The sequence below is a fragment of the Columba livia genome, chromosome 4 (assembly GCF_036013475.1).
Source record: "Columba livia isolate bColLiv1 breed racing homer chromosome 4, bColLiv1.pat.W.v2, whole genome shotgun sequence".
Taxonomy (NCBI): domain Eukaryota; kingdom Metazoa; phylum Chordata; class Aves; order Columbiformes; family Columbidae; genus Columba; species Columba livia.
The window spans coordinates 585204-598876 of NC_088605.1; the positions used below are offsets into that span (position 1 = coordinate 585204).

Consider the following 13673-nt stretch of genomic DNA (forward strand, 5'->3'; position numbering starts at 1 on the left):
ATCCACCGCGGCCACACGCTGCTGGCGGCCAGCGGCGCCCAGGCCGCCCCGCGCCAGCGCCTCGGGGTCACCGCCACCCGCAACGCCCTGCGGCTGGAGATCGCGGACGCGGGGCCGGGGGACAGCGGGGAGTACCGCTGCACGGCCACCAACGCCCACGGCAGCGCCAGTGCCACCAAGAGCTTCCACGCCCGCGGTGAGTCCCAGTGACAAGCTCCTGGATCTCGGGCTCCGATGAGTCCCTGTGGCTGTTTGTGCAGGGGTGAGGGGGCCCCTGTGGGGACCATGTGGCACCGGGGGACATCGGTGTCTTGGGGACTGTGTGGTGGCCGTGTGCCCCTGCAGCCCTTCCCCACCACGGAGGTCACAGGGCTGATGGCATCCCCGAGGTTTGTTTTCAAAATGCCACAAAATCTGTAGCAAAGTTTGTCCGAACTTTGTGGTGTCCCCAGCGGTGCACGACATCGGGAGACACAGAGGGGACCGGCTCCCCCTGCTGTCCCCACACCCTCTGCACTCGGTGGCTCCTCCAGAAGTGATAGTTTGGGGTGACAGAGGAGGGAAGGGAAGGGAAGGGAAGGGAAGGGAAGGGAAGGGAAGGGAAGGGAAGGGAAGGGAAGGGAAGGGAAGGGAAGGGAAGGGAAGGGAAGGGAAGGGAAGGGAAGGGAAGGGAAGGGAAGGGAAGGGAAGGGAAGGGAAGGGAAGGGAAGGGAAGGGAAGGGAAGGGAAGGGAAGGGAAGGGAAGGGAAGGGAAGGGAAGGGAAGGGAAGGGAAGGGAAGGGAAGGGAAGGGAAGGGAAGGGAAGGAAAAAGGAAAAAGGAAAAAGGAAAAAGGAAAAAGGAAAAAGGAAAAAGGAAAAAGGAAAAAGGAAAAAGGAAAAAGGAAAAAGGAAAAAGGAAAAAGGAAAGGAGAGCCCCTCAAACCATGTCCAAGAGGAGCCTTCTTTAGGATGTCAAAAGAAACCAAAATGGATCTTGGGGTCCAACTCCAGAGAAAATAACCCAAAGTCTGGGTACCTGGGCTCCATTTCCAGCTGGCTGAGGTGCCCCCAGTTCAGCTGGACGGAACTGGGGGGCCAAGGTTTCCCCTCCCTCGCTGACATCCCTCTCGTCCCTGCCGCAGGTGCCCAGGTGCTGGTGCAGCCCTCGGCAGAGGTGCGGGAGGGGACAGCGGTCACCCTGACCTGCGTGGGGGCTGGGGACACGGCGGGGGACACCCTGTACGACTGGTACCGCAACGGCAAGCGGCTGCCGGGGGGCTCGGCCCCCACCCTGCGCTTCCCCTCCATCCGCGGCGAGGACGCGGGGGCGTTCCAGTGCCGGGCCCGGGGCGGCAATGACAGTGACGTGTCGGTGGCCGTCGCCCTCCGTGTGCTCTGTGAGTGCTGGGGGGTCAGCGGTGGGGGGGGCTGGGTTTGGGGTCCTGCTTGGAACCCCCTGCTGCTCCCAGCCCCTGGTTTCCCCTAAAAACAGCCAAGGGACTTGTGAGCAGAGCTGTGGAAGAGGCAGACATTTCCCTTTGGCGGGTAAATCAGGAGTCAGGAGAGGAGGAATTCAGAGAATCCCCAAACTCCCGAGAACCAAAGACTTCTATAACATCCCATTACATCAAATTCAGCTTCTCATAGTAATATTAATAAAAGATCCCTGTGAAAAATATATTCTGGTAGTTTTCTGCCTTCTGAATATTTTGCCTGCTGTAAAATAAAAACCTTCCCTGATACCAAAAAATACAATTGAGAAGTTCCACTCTGCCCAAACGGCATTTTTCTATAGCCGTGGTAGGAAATGGGGATCACAGCCGGTCCCCAGACGCCCAGACCACTGGGGTCTCTGCAGATCTGCTGAAGAGTTTGAGGGACCAGGTGACAGCGGAGGTGCCACCAGAGGTGCCTGGGACAGGCAGGGCCTTGCAGAGAGGGGGCAGCTGTGGGACCTTGGGGTCTGGCTGCTGGAGGGTCATGGGATGCCCAAGAGCTGGAGAGAGGCAAGTGCAGAATCACAGATGGTTTAGGTTGGAGGGCCCTCTCCAGCCCCCCAGTGCCTCCCCTGCCATGAGCAGGGACATCTTCACCAGCTCAGGTTGCTCAGAGCCCCGTCCAGCCTGGCCTGGGATGTCTCCAGGGATGGTTCATCTACCACCTCTCTGGGTACCTGCCCAGGCTCTCACCACCCTCAGGGGCAGCAATTTCTTCCTCATATCCAGCCTGAATTTGGAATTCTCCCAAACTCAGGAACCCATAACATCCTCACCAGTGGTGTTTTGACCCCGCAGTTCCACCGAGGCCACCGGTGATGAGCTCCTTCCTGCAGACCCAGGGTGGACACCTGGGCATCCTCCAGTGCAGCGTCGAGAGCGACCCAGAGGCCAACCTGACCCTATGGAGAGGAGACGAGGTCATCGCCTGCACGGGGGGCTGCCCCGCGTCCGCCCGGGTCCAGGCCACCTTCTCCTACAACAGCCTGAGAGTGGAGATCCGGGAGGTGATGGTGGAGGACGAGGGGACCTACGTGTGCTGGGCTGGGAACTCACAGGGCAATGCCAGCGCAGCCGTGGACTTCAGGGCTGAGAGTGAGTGTGGGGAAGGTGCCACGGGACTCTGGGAAAATCCTGGGAGAGGGGACAGTGGGAGAGAATGCCAGGGATGGAGACAAGCTCAGGAGATCCAGGACGATGGTGGCAGAAGGACAGGATGAGCAAAAAGAGGCCAATGCCCCTGAAAACTGGTGAGGGGCTGGAGCACAAGTGTGATGGAGCGGCTGAGGGACCTGGGGGTTCAGCTGGAGAACAGGAGCTGAGGGGAGACCTTCTGATCTCTGAACTGCCTGAAAGGAGCTTGGAGCCAGGGGGGTCGGGCTCTGCTCCCCAGGAACAAGCGCCAGGAGCAGAGGAAACGGCCTCAAGTTGCGCCAGGGGAGGTTGAGGTTGGATGTGGGAACAATTTCTTCCCCAAAGGGCTGTGGGGCATTGGAACAGGCTGCCCAGGGCAGTGCTGGAGTCACCAGCCCTGGAGGGCTGGACAGACGGACATGAGGTTCTCAGGACATGGGGCAGGGACAGGGTGGGTTATGGTTGGACTCCATGATCTTGAGGGGCTTCTCCAACAAAAATGATTCTATGATGAGCTCATGCCTCTTTGCCCCCTGCCTGTGTCCCTGCCTGCAGCTGCCACCATCACGGTGTCACCGTCCTCCCGTGTCCTGGAAGGCCAGGCTGCCAACCTGACCTGCCACCTGAGCAGCCGCTCCCCGGCGCCACCCAACGTCACCTGGTACCACAATGGGCAGCAGGTGGCCGAGGGCTCGGCCGCGTCGCTGGTGCTGGGGCGGGTGGCCAGCGCGGACGCCGGGCTCTACCAGTGCAGAGCCAGCGTGGCGGGCGGCAGCCGCAGCTCCCCCGCTGTCCCCCTGCATGTGCTGTGTACGTGTGGGGTCACTGGGGCACAGCCCGTGAGGGCGGCTGATGGCGGTGGGGACAGTGCGGTCTCCCTGGGGATGCTGTGGTTCCCATGGGGCTGGAAGGGTCATGGCTGACAGACATGCCTCCCCTTCCCCTTCCCCTTCCCCTTCCCTTTCCCCTTCCCCTTCCCCTTCCCTTTCACCTTCCCCTTCCCCTTCCCCTTCCCCTTCTCTTTCCCTTCCCCTTTTTCTTCCCCTTCCCACCTTCCTTTCTTTTCTCTCCTTCTCCTTCTCCTTCTCCTTCTCCTTCTCCTTCTCCTTCTCCTTCTCCTTCTCCTTCTCCTTCTCCTTCTCCTTCTCCTTCTCCTTCTCCTTCTCCTTCTCCTTCTCCTTCTCCTTCTCCTTCTCCTTCTCCTTCTCCTTCTCCTTCACCTCCTTCTTCCCTTCCCTTCCCTTCCCTTCCCTTCCCTTCCCTTCCCTTCCCTTCCCTTCCCTTCCCTTCCCTTCCCTTCCCTTCCCTTCCCTTCCCTTCCCTTCCCTTCCCTTCCCTTCCCTTCCCTTCCCTTCCCTTCCCTTCCCTTCCCTTCCCTGCCCTGCCCTGCCCTGCCCTGCCCTGCCCTGCCCTGCCCTGCCCTGCCCTGCCCTGCCCTTCCTTTCCTTGCCCTGCCCTTCCCCTCTGTTTCCTGGAAGTGGCCACTATTTTCCCGGAAATCCCCCCTGGGGGTGCCCGAGAGGCTCCATGTCCCCGCTCTGCCCGCAGACCCCCCGCGGGATCCCCGGCTCTCTGCGTTCCTGGAAACGGAGCGGGGCCGCCTGGCCATCTTCCAGTGCTCGGTGGCCAGCAATCCCCCCGCCCAGCTGGTCCTGAGCCGCGGCCACCAGCTGGTGGCCACCAGTGCCGGGGGGAGCAGCCCGCGGGTCAGTGTCACGGCCGTCCCCAACGCCATCAGGGTGGAGATGCGGGACGTGACACCGGAGGACGAGGGCAGCTACGACTGCACGGCCACCAACGCACACGGCACCACGTCCCAACACCTGTACCTGCGCGTGCAGGGTGAGCGTGTGACACTGGGGGTGACACCGGGGGGGTGACACTGCGGGGTGTTGGGTGGGACACAAAACGTGACCGTTTCTGTGTGGTTCCTGCCTGTGTGACACTGATGGGACAGACACACGCTCTGGTGCTGGCCCGCAGTGACAGCAAAATGTCACTGAGCATCGCGGGCTCCGGCAGGTGACCCAAAGGGACCGAGCTGCCACGGCCGGGTGTCATCCTGTCCCCAGGCCACTGCAGGGACATCACGTTGTGCTGAACCTCAGCAGGCAGAAGCACCGCAGCTCACAGGGGGTGGGACGGGGCGTCCCCACCCTGCTGGGGGTCCCTGCACAGGCTGTGACAAGCAAGGACCTGGGGTCTGTCCTGGGGGGGCTTTCTGGCTGTGGGGGGCAGGGTGAGCACCCAGGCCCTCCCACCTCTGCACCCACACCCGGGAGTGAGGCAGCACCCCGGTTATTGGCGCGATTTGCAGAAATCCTGGAGGGAATTAATTTTTGGGGTGGGAATTTGGCATCCAGGCTGGTCATTCCAACCGTGTCTCCATGGGAGCTGGTGTCCCCGGTGCCACTGGATGCCACCCAGGCTCCCCCCACCCCAGACCAGGCACTTGCATTCAAGCACTTCAGTCCTGGGTGCCCCCAGTGATGGAGCTGGGGGGGACAGGGAGCAAAATAAATGTCTAGTGCCAGCTGCGGGGTTGCAAAGGTGTGTGACAAGACAGGACAGGAGCACCTGAACCTGCCACTGCGGTGCACGCTGTGGTTTGTCCCCGTCACTCACCGTGCCGGGGCTGCTTGGGAACCGGCGGTGACGAGCTGGTGGCATCACCTCCCTGTGCTCCAGCTGCCCGAGTCCTCATCTCGCCATCGGCGGAGGTGCTGGAAGGGGACAACGTGTCCCTGACGTGCCAAACAGCGGGACAGCCGCAGGATGACGCTGTCTACAGCTGGTACAAGGACAGCCAGCGGCTCCAGGACACCCCCGGCCACCTCCTCGCCCTGCCCCATGTCACCAGCGCTGCCACCGGCTCTTACCACTGCCGGGCCCGTGGCCCCTCAGGGACCAGCGTGTCCCCAGCTGTCACCCTGCACGTGTCCTGTGAGTGGGACAGGGTGGGACGGAATGAGATGGGATGGGATGGGATGGGATGGGATGGGATGGGATGGGATGGGATGGGATGGGATGGGATGGGATGGGATGGGATGGGATGGGGATGGGATGGATGGGGTGGGGATGAGGATGAGGATGGGGATGGGGATGGGATAGGGATGAGGATGGGGGTGGGGATGGGGTGGGATGGGGTGGGGTGGGATGGATGGGATGGGATGGGATGGATGGGGTGGGATGGGATGGGATGGGGCGGGATGGGATGGGATGGGATGGGATGGGACGGGATGGGGTGGGATGGGATGGGATGGGATGGGGATGGGATGGGTGGGATGGGGATGGGGTGGGATGGGGATGGTGCTGGGGTGGGATGCTGAGCAAGGCCAGCTGTTCACACAGGTCTATGTCCTTGCCCAGCCCTGGCTACTGACACTGTCCCCAAACACTGTGCGTCCCACACACAGCACTTGAACTAGAGCTCCGCACACTTTGTAACCAGACATTGTCCATCCTTAGGAAATGGCAAAGTGTTTAAAGTGACAGGTTATGGGAATATATCTCCCTGATAGCCCCCCAGTCTGAACCAAACCCACGCTGGGGGTCCCGGCCCCTTTCAGCAGACGGTTCCCTGGGTGGGGTGGCTGCTCCGCTGCTGCCACCTTGCATAGGAAAGGGGAAAAAATGCAATAACCAGCGTTTTAGTGTTGCTAAAACATGTTTGAATTGACCTGAAATTAGCCAAATTTTTCCTGACTTTGGTTAGGAGAAATGTCATCTGTCTGGGACAGAGGGGAAAATCCCAGGAAGAGAAACTCTGGCTGATGCTTTTGCTGCAAAATGTGGGCTGGGAGCCGCTGGAGGCCCCTCGGGGTGTCAGAAGCCAGAGGAGGGCAATGCCCCCAGATTTGGGGGAGCCAGGAGCCCCCCGGGCTGGAGCTGGGCTCCGGGTGCAGGCTCAGGGTTCTCTGGGCAGATCCTCCGCGGGTGCCGGTGCTGACCCCCCTCCTGGAGCCCCCCGAGGGCCGGCACGCTGCTCTGCAGTGCGCTGTGGACAGCAGCCCCCCGGCGGAGCTGGCACTCTTCAAGGACCAGGACCTGGTGGCATCCACGGCCATGTCCCAGCCTGCCACCCTGCCGCGGCTCAGCGTCACCTCAGCCACCAACATGCTGCGGGTCAGCATCCAGCCCGTGCTGCTGGAGGACGAGGGCCAGTACGTCTGCGTGGCCACCAACGCTTACGGCAACGCCAGCACCGCCGGGAACTTCACTGCGGGGAGTGAGTGAGGGGCTGGGGCTGGGGCTGGGGTGGGATGGGATGGGAGGGGATGGGATGGGATGGGAGGGGATGGGATGGGATGGGATGGGATGGGATGGGATGGGATGGGATGGAGATGGGATAGGATGGGGTGAGACAGGATAGCATGGGATGGGAAGGGGTGGGATGGCATGGGATGGAGATGATGGTGATGATGGAGATGATGGATATGATGGAGATGATGGAGATGATGGAGATGGAGATGGAAATGGAGATGGACAGGACCAGCTCTCCATCGCATCCGGCCCACCCTGAGCATCACCCCCTTCCCCTCTAGACTGAATACTGGGAACAATTTCTTCCCCAAAGGGCTGTGGGGCATTGGAACAGGCTGCCCAGGGCAGTGCTGGAGTCACCAGCCCTGGAGGGCTGGACAGACGGACATGAGGTTCTCAGGGACATGGGGTTGTGCCAGGGTTGGGTTATGGTCATTGTCAATGGTCTTGAGCGGCTTTTCCGACCCAAATGATTCTGTGACTCCCTGCAGCTGCCAGGCTCTGGATCTCCCCGTCCCCAGATGTCCGGGAAGGTGACGCTGCCACCCTGATCTGTGCGGTGCAGAGCGAGGCGGGGGACACACTGAGCTACACCTGGTACAAGAACAAGGCCTGGTTGAGCAGCGGCTCGTCCCCATCCCTCGCCTTGCCCCATGTCACTGTCACCGACGCCGCCTCCTACCACTGCACCGTGTGGACCCCGTCACGGACCCGCAGCTCGGCCCCCGCCACCCTCAACGTCCTCTGTGAGTCCCCAAGGGCTTTACACCCCGGGGGGTCCCCAGTGTCCACCCGAGACAGGGACTCAGCCACACTGCAGGGATGTCTCTTGGTGTGTCACTTGTCCCTTGGCTGGTCCCCTCGGCTGGGAGGGGTGGGGGCTAATGGGGTCTGCCTTCATCTTAGGCTCTCAAAAAAAATCAGCTTTCATCCCAGGACTTAACTAAGCCAAGCCTTATATCCTGGTCCTGGGACTGACCCCCCCAAGCAGATGGCCAAACACCCCACATTGTCTGCAGTGATGCTTCTCCGAGCACCCCAAGTTTGTCCTTGTGCTTTGTCCCAAACAGCAGCAGAAAAATCTTTGGCTTTCAGGAAATGTTGCAAGATTTTTTTTCCCCTTTTCTCAGCTTTAACTTATAAACCTGCTGTGAGGGGTGAGTGGGGACCAGCGCTCCTGGAAACGTCCTCTGCAGAGCCTGGGGACAAACTCGTGGCTTCTCTCCCGGCTCCTGATTTGGGATGGGGAGCACTGGGTGGATATTGATGGGAATAACCTGGCTCCCTGGGCCCGGCTGCACCTGCAGCCTCGCCGTTGGGGTTTGCCCGGTGCCCTTGTGCGCAGGATGGGTTGTTGTTGGGTCTGGGGTGTGAGCAGAGTGCTGAACCGCGTGGAACGCACACCAGGACATGGTCCGTGTGTGACTGGTGTGGATGGAGCTGCCACAGCCACCTCACTAATGAGCTGTGGGTAGAAATGAGCTCGGGGAATGACCCTGCGTGTTGGTTTGATGTGAGGGGACCGCAGATGCTGAGGAAAGAGGCTGCTGGAGCGGGTTCTGAGCTGCCGGCAGCAGCAGAGCATCACCGACCCCAGCACGGCCGGCTGGGGATGCTGCAGCTCCCCGAGAAGCTGCTTCTCCTGCATCCCACCTCCTCCCCCCCATCTCCCTCCGGCAGACCCCCCCAGGAACCTGCAGCTGAAAACCTTCGTGGAGAGCGGCGAGGGGACCGCAGTCATCCTCCTCTGCAGCGTGGAGAGCAACCCCCCGGCGCAGCTCACCCTGCTCAGGGCGGGGCAGCCAGTGGCCTCCAGCCCCCCGGCGGGGGGCGCCCACCCCGGGCAGAGCGGCCGCGTCCCCCCCCAGCCCAACGCGCTGCGGCTGGAGCTCCGGGACCCCTCGGAGGAGGATGAGGGGGGGTACGAGTGCCTGGCACGGAGCCCCCTCGGCAGCGCCCGCGCGTCCTTGGCCCTCCAGGTGCAGGGTGAGTCCCACGGGGGGACACGGGACCCTTGGGTGGGGTGATGTGCGCATTGAGGGGTCCGGCCCGAATAGTCGCTGCTGCTGGACATTGCGGGGGTCGGGAGCGGTGTGGGGCTGGTGGAAGGGCAGGGTGGGCACCCACCCCGCTCCGGGGGGCACCCACCCCACACCCACACCGTGCTGAGGGAGGCGGGGACTCGGGAGCCGGTGACGAGCAGCTCCGCTGTCCCCAGCCGTCAGGGTGCTGGTGCGACCCTCCGCCGAGGTGCCCGAGGGGACCGACGTGACCCTGACGTGCCGGGCCGTGGGGGCCCCCCCGGGCACCCTCTACAGCTGGTACAAGAACGGGCGGTGGGTGGCCGAGGGGCCCGATCCTGCTCTGGTCCTCCCCGCCGCCCGCCCTGCGGACGCCGGTTCCTACTCCTGCCGGGCGGGGGGGGCACAGCGGGGCCGCCGGGCCTCCCCCGCCGCCCTGCGGGTGCTCTGTGAGTGCGGGGGGGCTGCCGTGGGGGTGGGGGGACACCGGGTCCTGCCCCCAAAGCGGACAGCGCGGGTGGGATGCCGCCATCGCGGCGCTGGCGTTGGGAGAACGGTTTATGTCGCCACCTGGTGACATCCCGCGACAACCTGTTGCCCGGAGCGGGAATCACAGGTCCTGCCGGGGCCTCGTATCGCGCCCGTTCCCCCCAGCAGCAAACCTGTCACCCCAAACCACGGGAGGGACAGTCCCCTGCCACCAGAGCTGTTTTGTCGCCACCTGGTGACATCCCGCGACAGCCCGTGGCGCGGAGCGGGGGTCACTAGTGCTGCTGGGTCTTGCATCACCCCTCTCCCCCCGCCCAGCAGCAAACCTGTCACTCCCAAACCCCACGGGAGGGACAGTCCCCTGCCAGCAGTGCTGTTGCGGGGGGGACACTGTCCTTGTCCCCGCAGATGCCCCCCAGGCGCCATCCTTCACGTCGCTGGTGGAGCCGCAGGGGGGGCGGCAGGCAGTCCTGCTCTGCACCGTGGACAGCTGCCCCCCCTCCGACATCGTCCTGCACCGGGGGCCCGGCCACCCCGTGGCCTCCACGCGGGGCCCGGCCGACCCCCGTGTCACCGTGCAGGTGACCCCCAACTCGCTGCGGGTGGGGCTGGGGGCGCTGGGGCCGCGGGACGCGGGGCTCTACGTCTGCTCAGCCAACAACAGCTTCGGCACTGCGTCCTCGTCCCTGCGCCTGGACCTGCCAGGTGAGGGTGGCCCCGAGCCACGGTGACACCCGTGCGGAGCTTCTCCCCGTGGGAACACGGCTTTTGGGAGCATTTTGAGGGGTCCTGGGGCCGGTGTTGTCCTGTGCAACCCCAACCCAGGGCACCCCTGGCCTCCCTCCTCCTCCTCAGGGGTCATCATCGCAGTCGAGCCCTCACCAGAAGTCCTGGAAGGTGCCACAGCCACCGTCACCTGCTCAGGTGTCCCCTGGGTAGGGGACGAGGCCAACTACACCTGGTACAAGAACGGCCGGTGGCTGCAGGAGGGACCGGCTGGTTCCCTCGTCCTCAGCCCTGTCACCAGCACCGACAGCGGCTCCTACCAGTGCCGGGCGAGCGGCACGCAGGGCAGTGTCACCTCGGCCCTGCTCGGCCTCAGTGTCCTCTGTGAGTGTCCCCAGCACCACAGGGACCTGTCACTGCAGAGCTCCGGCATGGGGGGGCATCCAGCCCAGCGTCACTCCTGCCCCATCTGCGTGGTCCTGGTGCAGTCACAGGGCCTTCCTCCTCATCTTCGTCCTCGTCTTTCTCCTCATCTTCCTTCTCATCTTCCTCCTTGTTTTCCTTCTTTCCTTCCTCCTCTTCTTCCTCTTCTTCTTTCTCCCCTTCTTCCTTCTCTCCTTCCTCCTTGTCTTTCTCCTTTCACCTCTTCTTCCTCCTCTCCTTCTTCCTCCTCTTGTTCCTCCTGTTCTTCCTCCTGTTCTTCCTCCTGTTCTTCCTCTTCTTCTTCCTCCTTATCTTCCTCCTCTTCTTCCTCCTGTCCCTGCCCCGCTCCTGTCCCTTTGCACCTGGGGAAGCAGACATCAGGTTTATTTAGCTGCAGACACCCCTCAAAACTCCAATTTGGAGCCGAAGTGCCCTGATGCTCCAGCCTGGGGGGGGGACACAAAGGGCAGGGAGATGTGAGACCCCCAGTCCTGAGCTGGGGGGGATGCACTGGTTAGTCCTTGGCAAGCATCCAGAGCAGCGTGGGCGGGGGTCTCACACCACGGTTTCCCCCGCAGACCCGCCCCGGGATGTGTCCATCAGCACGTTCCTGGAGAACCGCAGCGGGCGGGTGGGCATCGTGCTGTGCTCCGCCGACAGCCACCCCCAGGCCACCATCGCCCTGTACCACCGCGGCCACCTCCTGGCCACCAGCCTGGCCACCGGCCTGGCCACCGCGCCGGGGGGGCGCGTCACCGCCTCCCACAACAGCCTGCGCCTGGAGCTGGGGGCCGTGGGCGCCCAGGACTCGGGGGATTACACCTGCGTGGCCACCAACGCGCTGGGCAACGCCACGGGCAGCGCCCACTTCGACGTGCGCAGTGAGTGGGGGTCAGAGCCCCGGGGCCGTGCCGGAGCTGGGGGCGGGTCTGGGAGCTGGGCTGATTTTGGGGTGGTGGGCTGAGCAGGAGCGGGTTGGGTCGCTCACGAGTCTTTGGGTGGAAGGGAAGATGTGTTTTTTCTGTGAGAATTGGGTATTTCCATTCAAGGAGCTTTTCCCCCAAGGACCTGGGTGGGATTTTATGAAAGGGCTAAAACAGAAACAGAAAATTGCGTCAAATGCTGCAGATTGGTCAAAAAAGGAGGGAAAAGCGGCTTGGGTTTGGTGAAAGGAAAAGCAGGGCGACGCTGCTTGTGGCTGTGCTGGGTGGCTCCCGGGGGACAGGGACATGGGCAGGGACAGCCAGCAGCAGCCACTGTCCCCATGGTGTCCCTGTGGGGTCCCAGCCCGGTGCTGTGCCACCCTGTGACCCCTCGCAGTGTGTCCTCAACCCACCGATAGGCTGTCCCCAGCCCTGAGGACCTGGCTGTGGCACCGAGGGGTGTCCCATGTCACCTCCCCCAGTGTCCCCTTCACTAGGGGTCCCACCTGCACCGACCCCACACCAGGGTCACGCTGTGGCTGCAGCCACGGGGACAAGGGACAGGGGGAGGTCACCCCCCATGCAGGCTTCCCCAAACCACAGCCCCGGTGCTGGGGGGACACAGTCCCAATGTTGGTGACACCCGTGTGTCCCATCTCCCTGCAGCTCTCACCCACCTCCTGGTTGTCACCGTGCTGGCTGGACTGCTGACGGCCGTCATCTGCATGGCTGCCCTGGCTCTCCTGGCTGTGAAGCTGTGGCCCAGGTGACATCCCCAGCTGGGACAGGGTGGGAACAGGGACCCTGTTGGGGTGGCAGTGGTGGCAGCTCCTTGTCGTCCCTTCCAGAGTAAGGAAGATTTGGGGCTGCTCGGGGGCTGAGGACACCTTCGAGCTGAGGAGCAAACAGGAGCAGACGCAGGTGGGGACATTGGGGGCCCAGCTTCACAGCCACCCACGGGTGCTGGCCCCTTGGGCAGTGCTCTGGGTGCTCCCCTGGCCATGCGGCTCCGCTGTGGGGGCCCCAACCAGCCCCAACCTTTTCCAGGTGGACGGAGCCTCCTGAGCCGGTGTTTTTTTCGGGCCAAGAGCACCTGCAGCAGCTGGTGGGGTGACCCAACTGGTGGGGTGACCCGGCTGGTGGGGTGACCCGGCTGGTGGGGTGACCCAAACGGTGGGGTGACCCAGCTGGTGGGGTGACCCAGCTGGTGGGGTGACCCAGGTCGGGGGGAGACCCGGCTGGTGGGGTGACCCAGCCCCGCTGTGGCAGATCCTGCAGCCCCAGGGACAACCCAGCCCATCCCCGTCCCTGTCTGTCTCCTGTCCCCCTGTCCCCTCATGGCTCCCGCCGTGGCTGCTGCTCTCACGCCAGGCCTGGTTTGTGCTCACCGCGGGTGCCGGTGAGCCGGGCTGGCTCCGAGCTGCTCTCCAGCAGTAGAACACCAGAAAACAAACCAACAAAACCTCCCGGTGGCAGTGCCACCTCTCCATCGCCACTGTCCTCCTGTCCCCCCACCAGAGCCACCCCCCACGGTGCTGTCCCCATGTGCTGGGGCCTCTCTGTCTGGAAATAAACCTGGAGCAAGGTGCCACTGGTGTCTGCTGGGATGCACCGGGAAGGGGTTTATTGCCTCATTTGGGGAGCCTGGGGAGCAGGGGACACCAGGCAGCATGGGGCTGGGGACTCCCCTGGGGGTTCCCCCATGTCATTGTGTCACTCCTGTCCCTCTCCTTTCTTCATGTTATCCCCAAATTCACTTTGTGGCCACCGCAGAGTGATGGCTGGGGCTGGGGACAGGGCTGCGGGGCAGGTGGGACATTGGGGGACATGGTGACAGCCCATGCTCACAGCACCCCATGGTACTGGCACCTCTCTCGTCAGCCTGTTGGACAGGGGACAGAGGTGTCCCCAGGACAAACATGTGCAGGGAAGAGGCGGGAGATGAGGAGGAGCCCCATGCTGTCACCTCTGTGCTGCCGGAGGGGCTGGGGGCGTGGGGGGCTCCGCTTGCCGAGGTGGCAGCCCCAGCGATGAAGGTGGCTGCTGAGCCGGGTCCCCTCCCGGCCCACTGCCGTTAGATGTCACCCTGCGGCCACCTGGCTGCGGACATGGCCTCGGCTGTGGGCGTGCAGCCTGACCGCGCTTCCCAGTGTAGAGCACGGCTGGCGGTTTGGGGGCTCGGCGTTTCGGGGCTCAGGGGTCTGGGGTTCAGGGCCCT

General features: G+C 63.4%; 1 protein-coding gene across 1 annotated transcript in view; it reads left to right on the forward strand.

The window, feature by feature from the left end:
• SIGLEC1 (sialic acid binding Ig like lectin 1) overlaps positions 1–13043 on the forward strand; it is a 13452-nt gene extending 409 nt beyond the window's left edge. Inside the window, exons 2-17 of the mRNA XM_065062539.1 lie at positions 1–196; positions 1123–1377; positions 2275–2571; positions 3166–3420; positions 4159–4452; positions 5299–5553; positions 6536–6838; positions 7365–7619; positions 8554–8859; positions 9092–9343; positions 9792–10088; positions 10239–10493; positions 11111–11413; positions 12122–12221; positions 12304–12376; positions 12503–13043. Coding sequence (XP_064918611.1) covers positions 1–196; positions 1123–1377; positions 2275–2571; positions 3166–3420; positions 4159–4452; positions 5299–5553; positions 6536–6838; positions 7365–7619; positions 8554–8859; positions 9092–9343; positions 9792–10088; positions 10239–10493; positions 11111–11413; positions 12122–12221; positions 12304–12376; positions 12503–12520 — 3714 coding nt within the window. The 3' untranslated portion in view covers positions 12521–13043. The remainder of the gene's footprint in view (positions 197–1122; positions 1378–2274; positions 2572–3165; positions 3421–4158; positions 4453–5298; positions 5554–6535; positions 6839–7364; positions 7620–8553; positions 8860–9091; positions 9344–9791; positions 10089–10238; positions 10494–11110; positions 11414–12121; positions 12222–12303; positions 12377–12502) is intronic.
• The last annotated feature ends 630 nt before the right edge of the window (positions 13044–13673 follow it).